The sequence below is a fragment of the Dipteris shenzhenensis genome, chromosome 12 (assembly GCF_047967505.1).
Source record: "Dipteris shenzhenensis isolate YYH24624 ecotype China chromosome 12, Dip_SZ_1.0, whole genome shotgun sequence".
Taxonomy (NCBI): domain Eukaryota; kingdom Viridiplantae; phylum Streptophyta; class Polypodiopsida; order Gleicheniales; family Dipteridaceae; genus Dipteris; species Dipteris shenzhenensis.
In genome coordinates this window covers 7,568,380-7,596,288 of record NC_141607.1, presented here as the reverse complement: position 1 = coordinate 7,596,288, position 27,909 = coordinate 7,568,380, and the positions used below count along the sequence as shown (strand labels likewise).

General features: G+C 43.0%; 1 protein-coding gene across 3 annotated transcripts in view; it reads right to left on the bottom strand.

Moving 5' to 3' along the window:
- LOC147895753 (sphere organelles protein-like protein) overlaps positions 1-27,909 on the bottom strand; it is a 206,801-nt gene that overhangs the window by 26,844 nt on the left and 152,048 nt on the right. For all 3 annotated transcript variants that reach the window (XM_087382373.1, XM_087382374.1, XM_087382375.1), the window contains exons 10-11: positions 20,619-20,690; positions 14,559-14,714 (exon numbers count right to left, since the gene is read on the bottom strand). In XM_087382373.1, the coding sequence (XP_087238499.1) occupies positions 14,559-14,714; positions 20,619-20,690 (228 nt within the window). The remainder of the gene's footprint in view (positions 1-14,558; positions 14,715-20,618; positions 20,691-27,909) is intronic.

The following is a 27,909-nucleotide window of genomic DNA, read 5'->3' as shown; positions in this document are numbered from 1 at the left end:
AGCACCTTGCAAATGTTTGTTTTTAATCTCTTCTGATGCAAGCTTTTAAAAAATTGTTTGGAAGAGCAGCCTTTATCTGTGAAAGCTCTTTGTCTTGCTCTGGTCTCCCATTTAACAAGTTTCTTGTGATCATTGATTTGGAGACAATGTTTAGCTTGGCATAGTGTTGTTTGCTCATGCAAGAACAAAGGACGAAAGTGACTGAGTTCAGTGAGGTCTTGGAAAGTCAATTTAGCCTCAGCAACACTTTCCCTAAGAGTCTTCATGTAAGACTTTCCATAATCTCTAATTACAACTTGCATTTTGGAAACAAAAGAATCCCATGCATTATCAATATCAAAGTGGCTCTGAGAAGACAGAGATTGATAGGCTTCAGTAACCATTGCTTGAAAGCAACATGCTGCAAATAACTATTGTTCACAATTAGATGTCGCCTTTGAGGCAGTCTATCATCTGGCATATCATGAAAAGATAGCCTCAACCATAACGGTGCATGATCTGAGAGCACAAAGACATAGTCAACCCTCGTTTTGCATGTAAAATCATCATTTTGTTGCGGGGCTACACTATACCAGCGATCCAGACGTGCCTGGTAAGAAGAAAGGGCAATATGTTGAAAAGTGTATCCAGGTGACAAAGGCTGCAATTTCTTCCAAAGACCAACCAAATCAACATGACTCAGTAATTGAGACCATGCATGCCTTTCACAGGTTAACAAATGAATATTTCATGATGTATTGTCACCCTGTTGCAGAGCATTATTGAAGTCCCTACATATAAAGGCATGATATCTCCATGGATATCGTTGCACGGCATCCCAAATTGCACTTCTATCCCGAGAAGATTGAGGTGCATATATAGAAGCAAATTCAAACACCTCACCTTGAATGATGCATTGAAGATTAATCCATCTGCCTTGATTGTCATTTAAAGCAATAACTGGCTGAAGCTCATGCTTAATCAGAATAACTACACCTGAGTAAGAGTGTTCCCAGCATAAAAGATATAATAGCCGCAGTAATGACCTGTCTTTCTTGCATAGACATGCTGATTGTGTTCTTGTAATGCCACTATATCAGGCTGAAATCGATTGATATACACCTACACAGATTTCCATTTCCTACTGTCGCACATCCCCTGAACATTTAAGGTCAGACATTTGATATGAGCAAGCATATTTACAAAAATTTATAGGAAGAAAACAGTTATGTACAGCAGCAACCTTCAGGATGTTAACCCTGCATTTCTACCTCAGGGTCAGGGCCTCTTCCCTGAGAAGAAACATCTGCCTGAGGATTGGACAGCAATACAGCAACCTCTTCTTCAGTAGAGAGGGTTCTGCTAGCTGTCATTGTAGCCCATGTGATTCCAATTCCTGAGTTGACCTCTGGGGAATTTCCACTAGAAGAAGCACCATTCCAAGTGCGAGGGGATGGAGGTCGTCGAACAGAAATAACTTTTCTTGGACTTTGCCATCCATCAATTGGAGTTTTTGGTCCTTTTGCTGAGAGTTGAATAGCAGGAAGCGAAGGGAAAGAAGCACTCCCATTTGAAACAAGTGGAGCTTTGCCTTTATCCTGATTCACAAAAGACTGTCTATTAACTTATTTTTATTTCCAATAGAGGTAGGAGCATGCTTATTGGGCATCTGAGCAGGCAAAGTAGCGGGAGGCATTTTATGCTGACTCATTAGACACTGCGAAGCCATGTGCCCAAAATTTTTACATTCAAAACAAGCCCCTGCAAATAATTCCCATTTCAATTTATAAAATGCACTTCCCATGTCAACATTGTTCACCGTGACTGAATAAGACTCCGGTGTGGGATTATCAGTATCCCAGAGAATGCAAAATCGATTAGAGTTGCCGTTAGGCTGCGGTGGGCAAACCACTTTGCCTAAAGTTGCTGCAATTTTAGGCAAGAGTGAAGCCATGCATTGCGAGAAGTCTACAACTTCAACCCAGACCGGACATTGATGTCGAATCAGAGCCTGATAATCCCTTGTGGGGAACCATGGCAAAACGTGCACATTTGCTGCCTAGAAAAGAGTGGCGAATGTTGCAAAAGCATTTATTTGCCTGTGAATCTCATCTACCATAGTGACCTCAAAAAAGCCTCTGGCTGCATAGTGTACCTTATGAACAAATGAGCCAGCCAGTGTTCGGGTCAACCAGTTGCCTACCTCTGCAGCAGGTGGCCTCCGATCTGGGAAAAATAAAATGACGCATTTTTGCCATATTCTCTAACTGGATCCACAATTTCATCCACTTTAACCATGAGACCAACCGATGGAACAGAGTCTTTCCACTCTTTCCTTGTGTCTGCAAATCCTTCATGCATGACATCATAAACCAATTGTGCTTCAACAGAATCATGCACGGGGTCATGCTGACCCTCAGCCTGCTTTTGCTTTTTGCATTGAGCCGATCGATCCTTTTGAAAAGTTTTTTCATAGGAATATTCAGCCATGTCTTCTAAAGAAGATGGAAACCAAAATAGGGAGGTACCTGTAAAGTGATAAAAGGGAAAAAACAGTCCCGAAAAATAGCCCACAAAGAAGAAGGAAATAGTGTATTTGCAAGGAGAAGAAGAGGAAAGAGATATTTAGGGTTTTAGAGAGAGGAAAATACAGGTTCTCGAGAAGAAAAAGATCCAAGATGAACTAGAAATCCGAGAGAAAAGAGAGGTTCTGGCGATGGAAAGAGTACACAAGACCCAGGAACCAAAAAGGAAAGAAAAGAGAAAGAGGGAACCCTCAGAACCAGCGCTTAGAAGCAGCCCGTAAGCAAACCTGGTACAAGAGCAACCTAGGAGCAGAAAACAAGCCGGCAGCAGCAGCCTGAATAGGGCGGGAAAGGCCGTACATGTCTGTACACCTGTACGGAATTGTACGGAGCTATGGCAGGCTGTACGGCAGAGAATTTAGACCCCAATCCGCTGTTTTTTGATCGCTGATGTGGAGCAGCAGGTAGCTGAAGCAGACGGGCTTGTCTAAGGAGGCTAAGGGGCTGATGGGAGGGCTGGAGCAAGGGCTGCAGGTCCTCTCCTCTCTCTCTCACTCACACTGACACACTCCACTGCGAGTCACACACACACACACACACACTTTTTTTTTGTTGTGAAACTAAGAACATTATATTATGAAACACCCATTTTACAACACGACAGTGCTCTAGAAAAGAGCCAATGCCCTATCCATCAGAAACAGTAAAAGAAAAGCTCAATGCAAGAGACATCCAAATCCTCCTCATGCAAAGCATCATATAAGGACTGCTGCAATGAGGCCCGGAAGAACAGATGAATTCAGAAATGCATGATTTCCTTGAAGCCAAAGGGTCCACAATGACCAGTATCAATGGAAGAAAAGAGAGTACTAGGACAAAGAAGCTGGCAATCTGCCAAACATCCAGAAAAACCTCGAGAATCTGTGTGCTGGAAATGTGAGAGAGAAAAAATAGGAGATCTTGTGAAGCCCCACAAGCTGTCCAATATCAACCAGATGATCCATATAAAGAAGCAAAGGATGAGAAGCAATAGCATAGAGCAAAGCACTGAGAGGGCATCCTTGTCGAACTGACCGTCCCACAGTCCAAGACTCAGATAAATAATTCCCTATAAAGCATTGAGTAGTGGAATCTGAGTAAAGCCAATAAATGACATTAACTAGCTTTGGCCCAAAACCAAGTCTAGACATGGTTTGAGAGACATAATCCCACTGTACGGTATCAAATGTCTTTGCCACATCCACCTGCATGACCAAAACATCTTGTGCTGAATATTTAGCATATTCCATTGCAGTGAGAGTATTGGAGATATTATCATGTATATTCATTCTTGGAACAAAACCATATTGCCTGGGATGAAGACCATCATGAAGAATATCCTTTATCCGATGAACCAACATTTTGGCAATAAGTTTATATATAACAAGCATCAAAGTGATGGGTCTCCAGTCAGCCATAGTCTCACATAGGAGTTTTTTCGGCAAAAGCTTTACCAGACCATGCTTCCAAGCTGAAGGAAGATGTTGATGCTGCCAAGCTACATTAATGAGCTGCAAGATTGGACCCTTCAATTCAGCCCAGAAGGCAACAAAAAATTCAACCGTCAAACCATCCCAGCCAGGGGATTTATGTTTACCCAAATGTTTGAGAGCATCATCCAATTCAATATCTGAAAAAGACACTTCCAGCAATGAAGCTTTTGGCAAAGAAACAATAGGAGAGACAAGATCAATAAATTTGCTCCAAGCCAATTCAACTTGAGGAGTAGAAGAAGATGGCTGAGAAAAGAGAAGCTGAAAATCATCCAGACATTGTTTTTCAAGCTGAGATAAAGTCTGGGTCCAAATATCATCTGATTTTCTAACTCTCATGATAGATTGACTTTGTCTATATGCATGCAAATTCAGAAAAAAAGATTTTGAGGAACATCCCTTATCTAGCAAAGGCTCAACTCTAGCCCTTGTTTGCCATTTGGAAAGCTTGCGTTTATCATTGGCATCAAAAATGGAAGAAGCACAAGACAATGAACCATGTTCAGAAGCGGAAAGGGACCTTTGATGGCTAATCTGTACCAAGGACTGCTTTTGTGATTTTGCCCACTGGATATGATGCCTGGTTTCTACCATGTACCATCTTCCATATTCCTTAATGACATTTTGAATGCGATGCACAAAAGAGTTCCAAGCAAAGTCAATGTTCTCCCAAGCATGTGATAACAATGACCTGCAAGCCAATTGAATCATTTGCTGGAATTTTTCATGAGAAAGATATAATTGATTGACATGTAAGTGTCTGACTGGAGAGAGCTGCATATCATCCAGAGGCATACTAAATGAAAAGTTCAGCCAAAGAGGAGTGCGATCAGACAGTTGTTGAGAATAGTCAGTCCACATTTGACATGTATAATCATTATATTGCTGAGCATGAATAGGATACAATCTGTCAAGCCTGGCCCAATACTCTGTAAAGCATTATGATGATATGTAAAGCCCAAAATTGAAGGCTGAGTTGCTGTCCATAAATCTGTGGTATGAAGTGATGAAATCATATCTTCCCATTGCTGAATTTCAGAGGGCAGCATATGGGATTTATGAGTAGTATTGTCCTTCCAGTAAGCAGAATTATTGAAATCACCACAAAGTATAGCATTAGTGGACAAAGGATATTGCTTTATGGAATCCCACATTCGAGCTCTACAAGCTGAAGTTTGAGAGGCATACAAGGAACCAATTTCAAAAATCTCTCCATTGATCATGCATTGGATAATCATCCATCGGCCACAAAGATCATTATATGCTACACACGGCTGCAAATCATGTCTAGCTACAATGCACACCCTAGAGAATTGATCAGAGCCTACATAGAATATATCATATCCTGAAAAGAACCCATGCTGGCCAGCAAAAGAATGCTGATTATGCTCTTGCAGACACACAACATCTGGATGAGTTGTATTTACATAGTGCCAAAGGAGCCTCCATTTATTCGCGTTGCAGAGGTCCTGTATATTGTAAGAAACACATTTAAGAGAAGCATGCATGAAAATATGTACAAGGAATAATTAAACCTCAGAAAGAAAAGGAAGCATTAGGCCTCTGCCATTGCCTCAGGGTCTTGCTGACCCTCAGAATCCAATTCCCTGACAAGATCATCTTCTTCACAAAGCGAAATACCCTTCTTGACTGCATTGACCCATGCCTTTGAGATTGGGCTATCAGAAGAGGTAGATGGCTGACTAGGAGAAGGAGCAGAAGCATCCCAATTACGGGATTGGAGAGGTCTTTGTTTGAGAGGCACTGTCTTCTTTGCAGGCTGCCATCCCTCATGAGAAGATGAATTATTTTCCACTTGCAGTGAAATAATTACATTCATAGGTACTCCAAAAGTGGAGTAACTACTACTCAACCGAAAATCTGAATATAAGCCATATATACATCATGATCAATCAGATGAGTCTGAAAGCAATCATAAAACGATTGCCGCAGAGACCGTTTGAAAAAAATGAAAGATGGAAAGGTAGGATCACCAAAGACTCTATGATTTCTGTCCATCCATAGAGTCCAAAGTGCCCAGTAGCGCACCCAAACAAAAAATACATCAAAACCCTGTCTAGCACGATGAAAATCAAATAACCAGAAGAACCTGCCAAAAGTAACAGTAGGAAATCTCGCTCGAAGCTCTTGACGAATGAGAGCAAGGAAATCACAAGTATGTGGACAGTGCCAAAAAATGTGAAGCACAAATTCAGCAGAATGTACGCATCTGTGGCAAACAGCTGGGGCAACATGTCGATGCGCAAGTAACTGCCCAAATGCAAAAATGCCAAGTAAAACTCGCCAAAGGAACAGCTGTTGCCGAAGTTCTGCACTCCTTGGGAGTTGCCATGTGCCCTCCCTAAGCTGATGTACTAGATGGTCTTTTCTATTGTCCCATAGACCTTTGGTCTGCCATGGATGTTAACAGACCACGGGCTGGTACAAAGATGGGTAGGTGTTATGCTCTAGCCGAGATAGCATGACCTCGGATAGATCGGTGGGCATTTTCTCTTAGATGACCAACTTTTGTAATAATTAATGTGCGTAGTTAAATGGTCAAGAGAAGTAACTGCCAAGGTCCTAGGTGAGGGCGTAATGGCATTGACTAGGTAGTTCTAATAGGGCTAGGGCCTAGGTGCATCTAAATGTGAAAATTGCCAAGGGGCAATTGGTTTTAAAGGAACTCCAAGAGAGGGGTGAAAAAAAGGATGCATCTAAGTAAGGGCCTAAAATGTAGACATGTGGCCAGGAACTATCTAGGGAGATGTGGGTCTCAAGGATAAGCATGAAGGAAATAACGTAGTGATGTTTATGAAGAAAAAAATACGTATGAAGTCCTTGAGAGTTGGCTGGGAGGAATAAAAAAATTGCCATCGCCCGTGAGCTTGAAGAGTTAGTGCGCAGGTTCAATATTAGTCAGGAACTGCAGTTGCAAAGGAAAGGGAGAAATTTGTTAACACTTGGTATCAGAGCGCAGCAAGGGAGAGTCGACGGGCAGCAGTAGACGAATGATGACGGACGGCGTCGTGATAACGTTAGGTGTAACGCAGCGCTAGCGACGGGATTTTGCGTTCAAAATCAGGATAGTGCGACGAATGAGGCGTACGTACGTCGAATGAGTGACGCCTGATTCAATTGATGACTCCTCTTAGAAACGGGGCGTAGGCTTGCAAATTCTGGTTCCAAAAACGTGGACATCGATGTTGGGATCTTCGAAGGGCGTCTTACCGCGGGGCTGCTGACCAGGTCTCGTACAGGCACCAGCCATTATTGCCGTCAGTTAACCAGCCACCGCGAGCTTTGGGGTGTGCATCGTCAGCTACGTAGGGAAGATAACGCTGAGGGACGATCACGAGCTTTGTGGCGTCGCCTTCGATCGCTGGTGGCGGCGGACTTGGATCCAAGGAGCGTTTGTCCCTTTCGAAAGAAATTTCTAAGTACCTGTTAGTTCGTTTTTTTTCCAGCAGGGACTGTTGTTTATTTTTTCTGTGTATAAGAAAAGGGGGAAATCCAAAAAAAAAAAAAAAACCCCCATCTTCCATTGCGAACTTATGGAAGCAGAAGGGCAGAATTCAAGGATGAATCCTAGTGAGTCTAGAGCTCAATCTACATAACAGATGTCACATCACGCAGCACCTACATTGATTGGTAGGATTTCAATATTAGAGGATGCTTTACAGCAGATTATGAACCAGCAGCTTCAGGTGAATGCTGGTCAAAATGAGATTAGGGAGATGGTGCAAGCCTTGTCGGCTAGACCGTCTAGGATTGATAAGGGCAAAGCTCCAGCAGAGCCAGAGCCCAGTGTACATTCCTTAGAGCGCGCAAGGGTCAAAGTGCCTAATATCGCTAATTATAGACCGGAGAAGTACGCTGATCGGATGACCGAGCGCAGCTCTGATGTGATCGAGGTTTGGTTGCACAAGTGCGAAGAAGCCTTCGCCATTTGTGAGATTAGATCCGATCTAAAGAAGATCCGCGAGGCCACACACCTGTTTATTGAGGCAGCGGACAGATGGTGGATAAAGCAACAGAAGGATCAAGTTGCTCCAACCACCTGGGAAGGGTTCAAAGCTGAATTCAAGAAACACTTTCTCCCACCTGATGAAGAATCCCGAGCTTGGGATGCTTATAGAAATCTTCGTCAGAGGAGCTTGTCAGTGGCAGAGTACACTGACAAATTCAGGGAATGTGTTATGAAGATAGCAGACCCTCTCCCTATGTCGGTTCAGTTAAAAGACTATATCTATGGACTGAACGACAAGATCAAGATGGAAGTTCGGGCTAAATATGTGACTACATTAGATGAATCTATAGCAGTAGCCCTGAACTATGAGGATGCCAGGGGTAGATCTGGTGGATTTGTGCAGGCAGGGACTCAGTATGAGCACCCGAGAAAAGGGGGATTTCAGAGGAAATGGGTTTCAAAGACAAGTGTCTCACAGCCAAGTGGCCAAACCAAGCAGGTAAAGCCGGTTGAGGGACCAACAAAAACAAGTACCACCGTTGGGGTGAAAAGGAAAATAACTCCAATGGCAGCCCGGGCTTGGTCAAAGTCCTCATTGACCCCTGAACAAAAAGAGAAAGCTAGGAAAGAAAGATTGTGCTTCGGCTGCCTTCAGCGACATCAGTGGAAGGATTGTCCACTGAACAAAGATCGTCGCACGGCTAATATGATAATATCTGAATGCGACGTAGAAATGCAGGAGAGTCCCAGTGCGGAACATATGCAGATGCAACTGGCGGGACCTTCTCAGAGGTTAGTACCTTGTTTGTTATGTGTATCTGTTGCTAAGTTAGTGACGAGTGTACCTGATAACATCCTATCTAAGCCCGCAGCAACGGGGTATACAGCCTTCAATGATACGGAGTTAATTAAAATGAAAGGGCAAGTGGCCAGTCATGATGTCATTGTGTTGTTTGACTCAGCGTCAACTCACAATGTGATTAACTCCAAGCTCGTGAAGAGGCTGAAATTAAAGACAAGTCCATCTGACTATGCGTACACAGTCAGGATGGCAGACGGAAGTTCAACTGAAGTATGGGACCAAAGGGTTACCCAGTTGGAGCTTCGGATTCAGGATTATACTGAGAAGCTTGATTTTGAAATGACCAAGCTTGCTCATGCAGATATAGCCCTGGGAATGGCGTGGCATTCTAGGAAGAATCCAGCCATTGATTGGAAAAAGCACGTATATCAATTCAAGATGAATGATGTGCTTTATGTCTTGCGAGGTGAAAAAGATATACCTCAGGGACCGTTGGTTTCCGTGATGGAAATCAGAAAGGCTCAAGTAGAGTTTTTGTACCTTTGCACCGCATCGGTAGAGTCGGTGAATGATTCTTCGACTAGCACTGATGTTACGCAAAGTGATGAGATGGCCAAGCTGGCTAATCTTATAACAGAGGAGTTCTCTGAATGTTTTAGGGATGAACTACCTTATGGGTTACCTCCAGAGCGGAAAGTTCAGCATAAGATTGAACTGATCCCGGGGGCAGAACCTGTAAATAGACCTCCCTATAGAATGAGTTTTACTGAAGAAGCAGAGGTGCGTAGGCAACTGGAAGAATACCTCAAGTTGGGGCAGATTCAACCAAGTTTCTCACCTTTTGCTTCACCAGTGATATTAAAGAGGAAAAAGGATGATACGTTTCGCCTCTGTATAGATTACAGAGCATTGAATAATATCACTGTTAAGCACAGGTATCCGATGGCTCGGATTGATGATTTGCTAGATGCATTACATGGAGCCGTGATTTTCAGCAAGATAGATCTTAAGTGCGGCTATCATCAGATCCGGATTAGAGCCGAGGATGTGCATAAAACCGCTTTTAGAAGCAGGTTTGGTCATTATGAGTTTTTGGTAATGCCCTTCGGACTTACCGATGCTCCAGCGACCTTCGTCATGCTTATGAATGATTTACTACGTCCGTATATCGGAAAGTTCGTAGTACATTTCATTGACGATATCTTGATATTCAGTAAAAGTGTTACTGAGCATTGTGAACACTTAAGGATAGTGTTCAGTACTTTGAGGAAAGCCAGTCTTTATGTGAATAAAAAGAAAACTATACTGTGTATGGTTAGGCTTGAGTACTTAGGGTTCATAATTACTCCACAGGGGGTAGAAATGGATCCGAAGAAAGTGGCTGCGATACTAACTTGGCCAATCCCTCAGAGTCTGACCGCGTAGTCTGACCGCGTTGCGATCATTCTTGGGATTTGTCCAGTTTTATAGAAGGCATATCAAAGGATATTCCGAAATAGTATCGCCATTGACTGATCTGACCTCAGATAAAGTACCTTTTATTTGGGGACAGAATCAACAAGAAAGTTTTAACACCATAAAACAAGCTGTGGTCTCAGGACCGGTGTTAAAAATAGTTGGTCCCCAGAAACCGTTGTTCCTAGAAACCGATGCAAGTGGCATTGCGGTAGGAGCAGTCCTCCTTCAAGAGGGAAGGCCAGTAGCCTTTGAAAGCAAGAAGCTTTCTCCCTCTCAAAGGAATTGGCCAACTCATGAATTGGAGTTGTATGCTGTTATCCATGCTTTGAAAACATGGAGGCATTATCTATATGGTTCAGAGTTTTATGTGGATGTGGATCATGATACTCTGAAACATTTTTGTAAACAGCCTGACTTGAGGGGCCGCCAAGCTAGGTGGGCAGAGCTCATGCAGGAGTTTAATTTAACGATTCGGTACCGAAGAGGAAAAGACAATAAGGTAGCTGATGCGTTGTCTCGCATTATGCACAACCTGAGTTTCACGGTATTAGAGAGTGCTCTAATGACCGAGATCAGAGAAACTCAGAAGGTGGACGAGTTTGTCCAGAGCTTATGGCCTAAGGCTCATGTGTTAAAACCCGGGGAAAATAAAAAGGATGACCTGGCATCCAGAAAAGGCCAAACTTATGCAAGATATACCATAAGGGATGGTATGCTAGTTAGAAATGGCAAGGTTGTAGTACCTGGTCAGAATGATCTCAGGCAGAGAGTCATTCGACAATGCCATGATAGCCCGTGTGCGGGACATCCAAGTGTCGAGAAGACATATGATCTCGTGAAGCGATTTCTTTTGGCCAAAGATGAAAAAGCATATTCATGAATATGTGACACGGTGTTTCTCGTGTCAGGTAAGTAAGGCCGAGCGGGTGAAGCCACCTGGACTTTTACAGCCCTTGGAAATACCACTAAGTAAGTGGGAGAGCATTTCCATGGATTTTATTGTAGGACTACCTGCAACGCAAGGAGGGTATAATTCTATCTTTGTGGTGGTTGATCGTCTAACCAAGATGGCTCACTTCATTCCGACTAGAGAGTCTATTAGTGCCCCGCAAGTAGCGGAGTTGTTTATTAGACATATATTTCGTCTGCATGGATTGCCTAGATCCATAGTGTCAGACAGAGATGTCAGGTTTACTGGTCACTTTTGGACAGCGGTATTTGAGACACTAAGGACTGAGTTGGGAATGAGTAGTGGGGATCATCCTGAGACGGATGGTCAGACGGAGAGAGTCAACCAGACTTTAGAGGATATGCTGAGAGCATATGTGTCATTGAGGCAACATGCATGGGACAAGTGGTTGCCATTGTTGGAGTTTGCCTACAATGATAGGAAACATTCATCTACTGGGTTCAGTCCGTTTGAGCTGAACTATGGTTATAGACCAGCTAATCCAACTATAGTTGGAGTACCTCAGAAAGTGCCTAGTGCCGCGAACTTTGTAGTTCAGATGCGGGAGATGCTAGCACTTGCGAGAGCTAACATCCGCCAGGCTATGGATAGAGCCAAGGTGTATGCGGATGAAAATCGGTCTATTAGAGTATTTGAAGAAGGAGAAAAAGTTTTTCTCAGAATTCCTTCGCACTCGAAGTCGTTGACTTCAGGAGTGTGTGCTAAGTTATCACCTCGATACTGTGGGCCGTGGTTAATTCTAAAGAGAATAGGCAGTGTAGCCTATAAATTAGAATTGCCACAGGGGTGTAAGGTGCACCCGGTTTTTCATGTTTCGCGCTTAAAGAAATTTTTGCATACAGGTGACTCACTAATCGAAGGTGTGGTTTTGTTTCAGGAGATAGAGGATATTGCAAGGCGCAAACCAACAAAGATCCTGGACCGAGGAACAATGCAAATACGAAATCGGAAGATACCCACGGTGTTGGTTGCATGGCATGGTCAGCCTCTATCGGAATCTACCTGGGAATCCGTATACCAGTTACGGAGAGCATTCCCAGATTTCATCATCGAGGACGCTGATGCTTGAAGAGGGAAGGAATGTTATGCTCTAGCCGAGATAGCATGACCTCGGATAGATCGGTGGGCATTTTCTCTTAGATGACCAACTTTTGTAATAATTAATGTGCGTAATTAAATGGTCAAGAGAAGTAACTGCCAAGGTCCTAGGTGAGGGCGTAATGGCATTGACTGGGTAGTTCTAATAGGGCTAGGGCCTAGGTGCATCTAAATGTGAAAATTGCCAAGGGGCAATTGGTTTTAAAGGAACTCCAAGAGAGGGGTGAAAAAAAGGATGCATCTAAGTAAGGGCCTAAAATGTAGACATGTGGCCAGGAACTATCTAGGGAGATGTGGGTCTCAAGGATAAGCATGAAGGAAATAACGTAGTGATGTTTATGAAGAAAAAAATACATATGAAGTCCTTGAGAGTTGGCTGGGAGGAATAAAAAAATTGCCATCGCCCGTGAGCTTGAAGAGTTAGTGCGCAGGTTCAATATTAGTCAGGAACTGCAGTTGCAGAGGAAAGGGAGAAATTTGTTAACAGTAGGAGTGGATGGAACTATGGGGGATAAAGGCGGCTGATATACCTGAAGAATAATGTGAAATCAGGGACTTAGTGATGCTGAAAATGATACAGAAAATACGGCACGATCCAGGTACAAAAATGCAGTTCTACAAACAGGAAATCAACCTGATGGACAGCTATGCAATGCAGAAATATTTTGGGGAGGACATCTCAATATTCAAAAGGAATTTAATATGCAAAATAAGGACCATCTCACATGACCTAGAAGTGGAGAAAGGTAAATGGATACGACCCTAGATCCCGAGGGAGGAGAGGATATGCGAAATCTGCCCTACAAGGGAGGTACAAGACGAGCAGCACATACTCCTAAAATGTTGAGCATACACACACATAAGGGAGAATCATGGCAACAATAGTTGTAACCTGAAGAATGTATTGGAACAGCCAGCCCACAAGTTTGGAAGCTACTTAAAAGAAATCTTGAAACAACGCAGCAAAATTCTCGGACTAGCAGAGAAAATAGTCCAGCAAATACTCACAATGTAGAAAGATTTGGGAGACTTTTATTTCAATGGTTGTAATGGACCACTATTTAATTTAATATTGGTCACCAATCCCATAGATCATGAGGGTCTCAAAAAGACTTTAATACAATCATATCATATCATATCATCTCTCTCTCTCTCTCTCTCTCTCTCTCTCTCTCTCTGTGTCTCTCTGTGCCCACCTGTCATTTTCTCGTCAAGACTTTTGAGCAACAAAAAAACCCAATTCTCAATCAACCTATCGGCATAACAGGTGGGGCCTTGCTAGATAAATTTGATATGCGTGCCAGCCTTATCGCTGGCATCGCTGCCATCTTTAAAGATTAACACATCCATTCTATAATCAGAAATTTCAAGAGACACTATATGATTCTATATATGTATCATATATATCTTTTGTGTATCTCATATATACATATATGGTTGTTTCTATATATGATTCTACATTTGCTCTTCGTTGTAACTCTAAATTTGGGACATATATATATAGCTTATGCACACAACCAACAACCCACTCCATCATCTCTTTTTTATCTATATATGCCTATGTCTATGTATGCCTATCTGTGCTTTATGATTTATGCTTTATGTAAATGCTTTTTCTTGTAACTCGAGCACACCGAAGGATGTATATCTTTTGCATCTCTCATCTATAAAGCTTAGATTATACTTTTTTGCATCTTTATGTTTCATATGAACTGGAAGTAGTTCTTAGTTAGCCACCTTATTGTTTTAGTAATTGTAAGCGCAATTCTGTGGAGAAATGAACTGCTAGCCTTAATTCTGTGAAAATCTTATTTGAAGTTGGATGTGTTAGCAATATTGATCCTAAGAAAAACATTTTGCATAAGAAATATAAGAAGAAAATCTATGACTAGTACAGTGCTCTAAATATCCCTTCCCCTTTTTAATCTTACTTCATGTATATTTCTACAAAGCAAAATATATGCGCATCTTCCTATATTTCCATACACTCCCCCTTGTAATAAATGTGGTCTGTTGCAGGCAAGACATTCCCCCAGTTTAGCACTCCTTTTTGGTTTCAAAATTAAACTCTAGTATAACACTTGAGTTTAAAAGCATAAGTGTGTCAGACTGCTTACATCTTTTGACAAGATCACATCAGATCCAAAATCTCTACTTCGTTATAAAGCAGCAAAATTTTCGCAATTTTATCTTGCCAAAAAAATAAAACATCAGCTCCACTAACCTCAAGCGATCCATCTTCATTGTAAGGAGATGAAAAATAGCTGTTAGGATCCGATTCTTGGTCACTGTCTTCTAGTCTCATCTTCCAAGGGTAATCGGGTAGTGGAGCAAGTCTCAGCATCCCCGATTGCCTTTCAGAAAAAACAACTTTTCCAACCTGCATATTCATATTCAATTGTTTCTCTCTCTCTCTCTCTCTCTCTCTCTCTCTCTCTCTCTCATACCCTGGCTCTCTGCTTCTGCCAACTCTGCGAAGGATGGCAACCCCCTGCCCATGCAGTAAAGTCACAGTACATGGGAGGCAGCAAAGCCTGCCAATGCATTGTAGCCCTGTTTCATACTGGGTCTGTTATGCAAACTGGCACAGACCAGTAAAAATAGCCCTTTACGATTGCAGTACAAGTTCACACAGATGCTTATGATGCAAGGAGAGCAATGCTGGAAAATTGGCATATGCAACTTGATGAAGTAAGTTTTCTCAGGGAGATTCTTGCTGTTGGCATAGCACAGGTCTGTAATTCACAGAATGACATTTTTTTGAGAAAAATGGAAGCAAAGGTTGGAAAGAGATCGCTTGCGGGTGTTCTGGCCTTCACGTACCAAGTTCTCTCTCCAACAAATTTGGCAGAATGAGACTGTCATCCTCGTTCAACAGCAGGTAGACACCGAGGTTGAAAAAATATATTTTAGCAATAGGAGGAAGGCCCAAGGAGGTAGACACAGAGGTTAATCACATACCAGTATGTATAAGACTAGAATATATCCAATCTTAAAAGCTTTTTTTTATAAAGCAAGCAAAAGAACACAAAGCAGTGATAGCCCCCTAGGACTCCTGATGGCGATGTACGAATCCGCCTGCAGTAGATACTCCTCCTACAAGGAGAAAGAAAGAAATAAAGTTTATTAAAGTCTTCGAAAGACCGAAGGGTTTATGAGACTTAAAGAACTGATACAATGATCTGAAAGGGTGGAGCCTCTAAGTAGCCATCAAGACCCAAGACAAATACAACATATCCATAATCATAGAGATACCATTACATAAGAAAAATCGCTCTAATCCCATAGAGAGGCTGTGATGTGGCATACTGTGATGCCAATTGGAAGTTAGCAGAGGGGACAAGCCTAAGTGAGGACCCGGTGATGTACAAGGCTATGATGGGCTGCTAATGATGGTCGGCATGTGTGTTCCCCTGCGCTCTGCTCTAAAGTGATGGAGTTGAAGATATTACTGGGAGAGGTGACAACTAGACTTCCGGTCCTTGAACGGGCTGAAATCAGTTATAGATGAAGCTGTAAAGGCTTGCAAGGCTTCTCCCCCTAACCCCCAGTTGGTCTCCACAGTCAAGGATTTAGTGCATACCGAAGTTCAAACAATTAAGAAGGAAGCGAGTGTGGAAGTGGACACAAAAGCAAGTAAGGCCGATATTCAAGCAAAGATTAAAGAACATGAAGCTAGACGGGACAATGCGTTGAAGATTAGAATAGGGGGACTCCCAGAAGACTGGTACAAAGAGGACGACAAATTTAGTGAAACATTGGAAAAGGTCAAAGCCGCCTTGCCCAACATTGAATGGACGGATGGTGATGATGAGGAAGATGACGACTCTAGACCAAACTTCAATTGGACAATCTAAAGGTCATGCCATCCATACATTAAAATCAAAAGACTTGCAGATCAAGCTCCTCTGACAATCTTATAAGCTGAAGGGAACCAAAGTATGGATAGCTGAGGAGCTTACACAAGCTCAACTCAAGAACAAGGCAACAGAATTAGCAAAGGTCAAGGCTGCCAGGAAAGAGGGGAAATGGGCAGTATACCGTGAAAGAGTAGCATTTATGAAAAAGTTAAAATCAAACGCAAAAGACTCTCGGTCTTAAACTGATGTATGGCCAACTATAAATGTGTGTGTTTTATCTAGGTTATCAAGTAGGTACTTTAAATAAAATGGAGCTGCCTCTGCACTCCGTTGGGAGCTGCCCTATGACCCCCCTAAGCTGATGTACTAGATGGTTTTCATGTTGTCCCATAGACCTCTTGGTCTCCATGGACATTAATAGACTTTCTTTCTTTCTTTCTTTCTTTCTGCATCCGACAAGTGCCATTGTCACCCCCGTCAGTCGTGCCTCCAATCTTGTGAGCATGTAGGAAGGTCCCTAATTCGATATGTGCCTCAACCCACTAGCGGGTTTGCCGTTTCTCTCTCTTTGGCCCTCGGTTCGTTGTCTCCTTGAGTCCTATGGGTGTGCCTGCTGTGATTGGAAAAACTCATTGATCATGCTCTAAGTGGAGTCTACCGTTGTTGATCCGGGTAGAAAAACAAACTAGATAGGGGTCCACACCCACCCATGACGAGACAGTGATATCGACTTCGGTTCTCGAATCTCATAATATGCAAGGCATCTGAAAGTGACGTGCGCCTCTAACTCCATCTCCTGTCGATAACATAACATATAGATGCGACCCTATTTGGGTATGCCCTCATTCTACTCGATACAAAGACTACTCACTCTAGATACAAAGTCGATGTGAGGAGACACGAAATTGCCCAATTTGTATTTGGTAGAACTGGCCACCAACAAGGGATGCCGTGCGTACTCGATGCGGGCCAAAGAGTCAGAGAGAAGAGAGTTGGTCCAAGGATTTTGGAAATGAGAGCGAAAGCATTGCCGCCCAAGTGTAGCATGTGTGGTGTATCCTCTGCTCAATTGGGCATGCATCTTCGGTCACATCATGAAAATTGGGGTAGACAAAAGAACCTTGAAGTATAGGACGCAACAATCTCCACTGATGACCCATTTGGTGTAAAGTGCTCTCTATGCATGGCTGTCCATGTTATAATGAATATCATGACCTTAGTTTTACCAAGGTTGACCTTCAAGTCACGTACATCCAAGTGTCACTGAAGGCCCTCTGCTAAGGATGAGAGTAGGACCACATCATCTGAGTGTAGGAGCCAACTCTTGTGCACAGAGCTGCTCCCAAGCGGCAAATGGAGTCGTGTGAGGGTGTGGGTAGGGCTTGAACACGGGCTGTGTGATAGAGGGTAAGGACATGGGACGAAGGGACTAACAGTGTGGTGAGGGAACAACTAGACTATGGATAAGGTGAGTCCAACTGAGGAGGGGAATAGTGGCTGGTTGAGGGGAAAGGGTGACAGAAAAGAGGCGTGTTGTGGTGAGGCACAGTGACAGTCAGACTAAGGTGGCATCTCGGGGTCGCAACACTGATGTGGGGGCTGCCATTAATGTAAATGGTGGTACGGTTGTCATTGTAGATCGTGAAGAGCTGCATCATGATCACGAGGCTCGAGCTGAGGTTTAGGTGGAGGGTGACGAGCCTAAGTCTAAATCCAAAATTGAATCTAAGATTGATGGGGCCATGTGACTCCCTTCTAAACAACCGTGCTACTATTTGAAGTCGACTACAGTTATTGAAACCCTCGATCCCTCCTTTCAATGGCAATTTAGGGTGCCTTTGCTACTTATCTTCCTTCTTGGGTTTCTCATCCTTTACAGGACTACCGAAAGCTTAGTAGGCGCTAACCAGAACCTGTATGTGTGGGGCTGCAAGAGATCCTCTCTGGTGGCTTGTTCACCTTCTAAGAGGTGAGCAAGATGGATGGAGCCACAAGGCTATCTTGAAACGATGAAAATCTGTCCATCTATAGGCCCAAGCCTACGAACCATTTGTGTGTCTGAGCATACCAGCTCTGTTGATTCTCCTCTGCATCCAATACCATAGAGGAGGTCAAGGGCAGTCCACGTCATCCAGCTATCTTGGTACCAAAGCCCTTGACCGTGTGGAGATAAGTGACCACCTTGAAGACTGCATCAAGCTATACAGGGGTAGCCCCAAACTCTACTAATACGATCTGATGAGGGACTGAGGACTTGCTGCGGATCATCTGAGCAAGATGAAATCTCTCTTTGCGGGACCAATCTATCCCTGATAAGTTTGTCTACCAGAAGGGAGGACCGTCCATCCATACCAGACAGACCAATGATCCATCCCTACCAGACACACCAATGAGTCAAAAAGAAGAGACTTTGTTCTGGGTCTTGAAAATCTGAGTGGAAGCACTAACACTCGAGTCTAGACTTTGCCTCTAGGGTAACATGAGTGTCAAGTGCTGTTGCAAATCCTGTAAATTTCGAACTCATGGAATCCCCTACCTTGTGAATTGGAACAATGGTGTTAAGGGTTTAGCTGTGTGGAAAACCGGTGCGAACAACTTCATTGCATATCTTTGCAAGAATCCGGGTTAGTGTACAAATAAGTCTACAATGCACTTCGTACAAAGCCCAATCATGATCTTTGGTTCCGCATTTGTGTAGCTTGACAGTAGCATGTTTGATATCACCGGTAGTGAAGAGTGCATAGGAAGTAGGGTGGTAGATGTGGGAGGACTTGTGAGGGCTGATGAGAAATGTCATAAGAGTGAGCGTGCATACATGTGCCAAACGATCGCGTCAATGAGAGGGATGCGGACCTCCACTCAAGAAACTTTCGCTGAAAATCCTTGGAATTGTCACTAAATAGAATGTTCAATAGTTCATCCTCATTCGAACGAATAAAGTTTGTCTTCTTCCTAGGGACCAGGCTATGATACTCGCATGAATCTCTATTGCAAGTGGAAGAGGATGCTTGGTCTTGAATCTAAGCTAACGACACAAGGCCTTACACTCATCATTCTACCAGCTATTGTAGGGAACCGATCCAACGGATGGTGGACGGGTGTATCTAGTGGTATGAGGGAAAGGTTGGATGGTGGCATCATCTCAAGAACAAGTGATAAGTACGGCTCTGTCCTCCAGAAGTGGGATATCGTCAAGGTCCTCAAGCATAGTGGAGAGAAAAGCGGCATAGGAGGAGCTAGTGTATGGTCGAAATAAAGCAGTGTAAGTGGGACGTGGCGGTTAGGACTTAGGTGGGGTCAGCAAGGACATATCAAAACTATACGGAGGCACCTGGAGCAGATGAGCCTGGACTCTGTTTCTCCATGGATGATATTGATCCCTTTCATGTCGTTCTCTATCAGCACACTATTGGATGCTTGATATGTTTGTGTCATACACGGCAAGATCATTAAAAGGTTGTTTCCCCATTGAGCAGATTCATGCATAGTCCCAATACACAGCATTGGCAATTTGTGAAACATATCTTTCAATACTTGAAAGGCGCTCAAGGTTTGGTCCCTCTCTATGGCCACGACTCTTCACTTACCCTGCATGTTTCCACAAACAGTGACTCGGCTGGCGACTAGATGAGGACTCCGAATCCGATAGTGATGCAACAAAGGATGCTCCTGAGCATGAGGATGATTACTCCAAGGTCTAGGATGATGAGGTTCATCATGATGAGGGAGAGACCTCTGATACTATGCCACCTTCAGACCATTAGGTGGCAGGCCTGACACTCTTTTTTTCTATATAGCATGTCCTTGAATCAAGAGTGTCGAGTCCTATTTTGTATTGAGGCATGGCATATTATATGCTCTAGCCTATATGATCTGTAGCAATCTGCAATTCTCTGGCTTAAAGCTTTAAAGTTTATGCACATTGCCCATTGCATAATGCACATTGCAATTTCCGTTGATGTATATTTCAGTTTTCTAAGGATTTTGTGTCTGTAAAAGTCTAAAGCTGAAATGGAAAGCTTACAGCTGCTACATCTGGTTATTCTTAGCATGTTTTGGTATGTTTCCATGTGATTTGATGACGTGTCATACGATGCGGCATTCCCGTTCTTGTTCCCCCATTCCCTCTTCCCAATACATTCCCGCTCCGGACCCCCCACGTTCCCGAAACATTCCAGTTCCCTGGTAGCTATGGTTTTGTAACATGAATGCCATATTAAATAGCAGAGGTTACATCAACAAACATAATAAGGAAAGGGAAAACTACCCAAAGAATTCAATGCATTGTCAATAGAGATCTTTGGAGTTAGCGCACACATTAAATAAGTTTTTTAGGAAGCCAAGACCACAAACTACACAGCACTAAAACCTTTCACATGTAGCTATATAATGCAGTCACTAAATCCTTTTCTCCAGTTACATACCCGAAATTCAGATAGCTCAGGGCACATAGAAGGTGTCAATTCGACTAGTCGATAAGCCAAGACATCTCCCTCCTACAAAATTACATCCAAAAAATAACTCTCTCTCTCTCTCTCTCTCTCTCTCTCTCTCTCTTTGTGCATCAAATGCAGTTATACTATCAAACACAATTACGCCATCAAAGCATCAAATGCAATTATAACTAAGAGGATGTGGGTAAATGCCTGAAAAAGCTAGCTAATGGCATAAATCCAAACATGAAGGGCTAGTAGCAGAAATATTGACATGGGAAGGCAAGAAGATAGAGAAAATGCTTACCAGGCTTATGAATATGGCTCTCAAAAAAGAGTTCGCTCTGGATAGTAGAATTGTGCTAATCCATAAGGAAGAACATAGCAAGAATTATCGGACAATCATGGTGAGTAGCTTAATGGCAAAGCTATATGGCAAACACTTAACGGTTGATCATTTTGTGGCCGTTAGAACTGCAACAGAAGGAGCCAAACATAAGAAAGAGGTTGTCTATTGTTGCTTTAGTGATTTCAAGAAAGCAATCGATACAGTCCCGCAGAAAGGCTGGAAAACCTTCAAGTCCCTCTAGAAATCAGAGAAGCAACATATCGACTCAATGAAAGTTTTATTAGAGCTAGCACAACTGCTAGTAGATGGATCATCTTCCGAGAGAAAAGCTTTCATAAGCAGCGATATAGGGATGAAAGCAAGGATGCCCCTCTCACCAACAATAGTGGCCTCTTTATTGATGATTTGGAAGTATGGATGAAAATACATTGCAAGGAGAGTGCAGGATACGCTTTGCTAATGCTTACCTTCACTGAGGTGTGGTATTCCTTGCAAAGACCAAGGAGAAGTTGCAAGGACATTTAGATGCATTGAGAGCATTCTGCAAACACTTGGGAATGCAGGCCAACATAGATACAACAAAAATAATGGTGATTGGAACACATAATAAACAGGCGGATGCCACCTTCGAAGGAGAGACCTTGGAAAAAATCAACACATAAAAATGTCTAGTGCTGGATTTCACGAACTACTACAAATGGAATTCGTGTTTGAAAAGGAGAATACTAGGAGGTTTGAAAGCATTATATAACTTTCAAAATGACTGGAGAAAATCACTTTTGTGGAATTGGGAACTAGGAAATTTCCTAGACACTATGCTTGTGCAGATGATTCACGGATGCCCAACTTGGGCACCTCGACTCTCTAGGATCTAGTGCAAAAGAATAGAAAATAAACGTTTCCTAATAGGGGAGTTAGGGATTACAGCACAAACACTCCTACCCCATCCTACTAGCTAAAACAGGTATGATACATTTAAAAGGAGAGGCAATGTGTCAATTCAAGCTTACCTCAACAAAGTTGTGAAGATAGACACCAGTAGGATACCACACAAGGCAATGGAAGCTATGGAAAGCACGGGATGGCCTAGGGAGGGGATGAAGTGGATGCAATAATGGGCTATAACATCTGCTGATATACCAGAAGATGCATGTGAAATCCGGTAAATAGTGACACAGAAAAAGCTACAGAAGCTATGGTTAAACCGGGGGACAAAAAAGCAGTCTTACTAACACGACAGCTACAGGATGCTGAAATACGTTAGGAAGACATATCACCTTTTTTAAAGGCATCTAATCTTCAAAATTAGAAGAAACATAAGTTGAAATCTCTTGCGCACTGTAGGCCATCTTTTGGTGGTTCTAGTGATGCCCTATAGGCCATGGTATGTGCCTTGTAGGCATAAGTGTAGGCACTTATAGTGTAAGTGCCTTCTATGCCACATAGGACACTTAGTCCTATGTGACACCTAGGACACTTAGTCCTAGGCCTAGGTACAAGTACTTTGTACTTGTGTTTTTCAATCTATCTAAGTTTGACGTGACTTCTCTTCAACTCGTCCTGTACCTGCACTCTCACTCTCTCTCTTCATTTCGCATCTTCAGTGGTATCAGAGCAGGCGTCCAGCTCCTGCACATAGCCGTTGCATCGCTGTACTAAAATCGTGCATCGTTGTATGCTGTACTGAAATCGTACACCCGTACCTGCAGTTCGCCGTATGGACGGTGCAGTGATAGATTTGTCGTACTTCCGTACCGTACGCCGTTTCGTACCTTCGCCGTACAAGGTACCTACGCCGTACAACTGTACTTGCGTAGGAGTACAAGGTACTTTCACCGTACCTTCAGTCGTCAGCAGTCTGTACCAGCTTCCCGTACTACGTACCTTCAGTGGTATTCCGTACAGATTCACCACAGGTTCTGTACCTTTTTTGCATTGGCTGGAAACAGGTCCTTGGTCTCACTGCAGTCATCTACAGACATTTGCAGATTTGGGGCTTTTGCAGGACATTGGAAAATTTTGGGGCTATTGTAGGACATTGGAAAAATTGGGGTTTTCATTTCCTTTCACCTCCTTTAATTGCAATTTCTTGCAAGAAATTGGAGTTTTGGGATTTGTTCTGCAATTTCTTGTTTAGACTGCAGTACATTGGGTCAGATTGCAGGACATTCAGTTACATTTGCAGGACATTGAGTCAGATTTGCATACATTGGGTCACATTTGCAAAATTTCAGCAAAATTTGGGGCTTTTCTGAATTTGCCCTCTCTTTGGCCTATTTGCCCTCGATAAATTTGGTGCTTTTGCCAAATTTGCTGTTTTTTGCAGTGAACATTGCCTGTCACAGTCACATTTGGGTCAAATCTGCATTTGCCCTTTGATTTGGGTTAGAAATTTGCAAATATTTGCTGTCATTTTTGGGACAGCCAGCTTTTTGCAGTGATAGCCTTGAGGCTTTTGGGTTTTCAGGTCTTTTACAGGTTATCACAGTTGCTATGGCTGGGAACAATCAAGATTTATTTGGAGTTCTTCGTGAAGATGATAAGTTGAATGGCACCCACTATCCGATGTGGTCTTATCTCATGAAACATATTCTTGTTGCAAAGCATTTGTGGAATATTGTTTCTGGGGCTGATCTGAGGCCAGCCAATGCTACAGTGGTTGGTTCTACTGCTGCACCTTCTGCAGGTGGTACTCCTCCTGATGCCTCTTCCTCTAGCACTCCTGCTGCTGCTCTTCCAACTCAAGAACACTCTAGATGGGATGCAAGAGATGCAAATGCACATTCATGCATTGCTTTATCATGCAAAAGAATCATAATTCCACACATCCGTTCTTGCAGGACAGCAAAGAATGCTTGGGATAACTTGGCTTCTCTATATCAGATTCGCAATGAAGCTCGTGTTGCATATTTGAGAAGGCAATTACAGGAAGTGAATATGAATGAAGGTGAGTCAATGGATGCATATTTGACAAAGGTCAAGGACCTCATGAAACAGCTTGCCAACATTGATGAGGTGGTGCCAAATTCACACCTTGTCAATACTACATTGAATGGACTACCAGATACATATCAAGGGTTTGCTACAACCCTTCCATTAGTGGCCATAGGTAATCCAGACCACTATTCTTTTGATCAGCTAGTTACTTTGCTTTTGCAGGAAGAGCAAAGTAGAGCTAACAGACAAGCCATTATTCCTGATCATGCATTTGCTTCACAGCAGACACGAAGAGGCAAGGCTTCCAAGCCTATGGGCAAGCCAAAATCTGCGCACAGCAGCTACAATTCCTCTACGCATAGCAGCTGCAATTCCTCCCATGCATCTAAAAATACAGCAGATAAGGGAAAGAAGAAAAGATGCAACTATTGTCGCAAGCCTGGACATGACATTTCAGAATGCAGGAAGCGCATTGCTTCGGAGAAAAAGAAAGCAGGATTGACAATTAATGCCTCACATGCCATTGAATCCCATGAGCCAGCAGATGCTTCACATGCACATGCTCTTCAGGATGATTGGGCATGGGCTGTCCATTGCTCATTTGATCCCTCCAAAGCTGATGCACTCTTTGCTGCTAATGATGCTCAGTCCTGGTACTTTGATAGTGGAGCTTCCAAGCATGTCACATCTTGCAGACACTCTAGCTGATGCACCTCGAGGGGGGCTGTTACATGTGCCAATAATGCTTCATATGTTGTAAAAGGAGTTGGAGATGTGCAGCTCACATCCATTTCCAGCCATCCTGTCACTCTGACAAATGTTCTTTTTGTGCCTGGAATTGAAGTCAACTTGATTTCAATTTCAGCAATTGCTACTTCAGGTTTCAGAGTATTTTTTAATGGCTACAGATGCCTAGTATATGATCTTCGTGATGACAATGCCATAGTTCTCACTAGCACTTTGCAAAAAGGGCTTTATCACCTTGATCATCATTCAGCTGCACTTTCTACTGAAGCATTGGCTATTTCAGATTCACAGCTTGCTGAAACTGATCTTTGGCATGAGAGAATAGGCCATCTCAATTATAGAGCTCTTGCAAAGCTACATTCACAGCAGATGGCAAATGATGTACCTCAGACTCACATAGTTTCTAAACATGTGTGTGAGGGTTGTCTTTTGGGTAAGATGCATCGATTTCCTTTTCAAAAGAATTGTCCAAAACTCTCACAAAGGAAATTGCAGCTAGTACACAGTGATGTCTGTGGCCCAATGAGGACAAATGCCATTGGAGGATACAAGTATTTCATGACTCTCATTGATGATTTCACAAGGTATTGCTGGGTATATCCTTTAAAGGCCAAATCTGAAGTTTTCTTATGCTTTCAGAGATGGATGAATATGGTTGAGAATGAATCAGGATGCAAGCTTGTCACCCTCAACACAAATAGGGGGGGTGAGTATATGTCAAAGGAGTTTGATGCATTTCTATCCTCACAAGGCATTATTCACTCATGTACTACTCCTTACACTCCTCAGCAGAATCCTGTTTCCGAAAGAAAAAACAAGTCCACAATGGAGATGGTCAGATGCATGCTTAAGGCCAAGTCTTTGCCCAATAAATTTTGGCTTGATGCAGTAATGTGTGCCAACTATGTGCTGAATAGATCACCTACACGGGCATTAAAGACTATTACACCTTATGAAGCATGGAAAGGCAGGAAGCCTTCACTTTCACACATGAAAGTTTTTGGGTCTCTTGCATACGTTCATGTACCATCTCAGCTGAGACATAAGCTTGATGACAAGGCAATCAAATGCATATTCATTGGTTACAGCCAAGAGAGCAGAGGGTATCGGTTATATCAACCAAATAATGGGAAGATTATTGTCAGTAGAGATGTGATCTTTGCTGAACATTCAGCTTCTCCTCTTGTGGACTGCAAAGCAAAGCCAGATATTGACATGTTTGATGCCTTTGAATCTTGGCTACCTCTACCATCATCAGAAGAGGATTTTGAGCAGCAACATGCGCCTCCTACAGGCCCTCTAGAAAGCAATAATCAGCCACCACCTCAGGTGATTTGCAGATTTCTCTTCCGGCACAAAATGATCCCACTACTCATGATGCACTCATTGAAGAAAGAGCTGTCAATAGACAACAAAGGCAAGTTCCCAGATGGCTTCTTGACACATTGAGGGACAGCAAACAAGATCAGCCTTTTGCTGCCCGGACAAGATCAGGGAATAGACAGCATGGTCACTTTCTTGAGTTTGCACTCCTTGCTACAGCTTGCAATGAAGAGCCTTTGTGCCATAAAGATGCTTTTGACAACAAAGAGTGGATGGATGCAATGAAAGCTGAGTTACAATCTATTGCCAAAAATGACACTTGGGATTTACTAGATCTCCCACCTGGCAAGCATGCCATTGGAACGCGGTGGGTCTACAAAATAAAAATGAAATCTGATGGCAGCATAGATCGATACAAAGCTCGTCTTGTTGCAAAAGGGTATGCCCAACAACAAGGCATTGACTTTGAGGAGACATTTGCTCCCACATCCAGGATTACTACCATTCGATGTGTCATTGCCATTGCAGCCCATCATCATTCGCAAGTGCACCAACTTGACATCAAGACTGCCTTTCTTCATGGGGATCTGCAGGAAGAAGTCTATGTCACACAACCTCCTGGCTTTGAGGTTGTTAATTCTGAAAATAAGGTATGCCGTTTGAAGCAGGCACCCAGGCATGGTATGCCAAAATTCATGCACACTTACTATCCCTTGGTTTTCAGAATAGTCCCACAGAACGCACTCTTTATTTCCGTGGGAGTGGATCTGATTTTTTAGTGCTGATTTTATATGTGGATGATATGCTTATCACGGGCCCAGATACTCAGCAAATTGCAGCTTTCAAGGCTGATTTGCAGCAGATTTTTGACATGTCAGCCATGGGACAGCTCCATTATTATTTGGGCATTCAGTTTGCTCATGTTGAGGGGGGTATCATGATGTCTCAGTCCAAGTATATTGGACAGCTCCTTGATCGTTTTCAGTTTGAGGATTGCAAGCCAATCTCTACTCAGTGGACCCTGGCTTCAAATTCTCAGCTCATGATGGGAGCCCACCATGTGATATCACTCTTTATAAGCAGGCTGTTGGATGCCTTATTTATTTATGTCACACCAGACCCGACTTGCAGTATGCAGTATCTCAGCTCAACAGATTCATGCACATGCCCAGTTCACAGCATTGGCAGGCAGCATTGGCAGGCAGTGAAGAGAGTCTTCAGATATCTCAAAGGCACTCAGGATTTAGCCCTCTTCTATGGTGATCAGGGTTCACTTACCATGCATGCTTACACGGATAGTGACTGGGCAGGATGTTCCGAGAGATGTTTCTAGAGTACTTCAGCCCATCCCATGGAGGGGAGTTTGTAGGCCATCTTTTGGTGGTTCTAGTGATGCCCTATAGGCCATGGTATGTGCCTTGTAGGCATAAGTGTAGGCACTTATAGTGTTAGTGCCTTCTATGCCACATAGGACACTTAGTCCTATGTGACACCTAGGACACTTAGTCCTAGGCCTAGGTACAAGTACTTTGTACTTGTGTTTTTCAAGCTATCTAAGTTTGACGTGACTTCTCTTCGACTGGTCCTATACGTGCACTCTCACTCTCTCTCTTCGTTTCGCATCTTCACGCACCTATGTCTCAATTTAATGAAATTGGCAATTTTAATTCACCATCCTCTCATTGTGGTATAAGCAGGATAGCCAGGTTTTGGATTTCTTACGCCTTTTAGTTGAGAGACTCCAGATATGCTATTTAAAGTCAACTATTTTACTAGCACATCAGATCGATAGTACGAATACACATCAGAGCAAGTGTTTAATACTCAAGGTGCGAAGAAATGTTATCCAAAAGGGGAATGCAAATGCAAATAAAGCATGGAATCTTTCTTCTGACACATCTAAAGACAACGCATCTGGACTGGCAA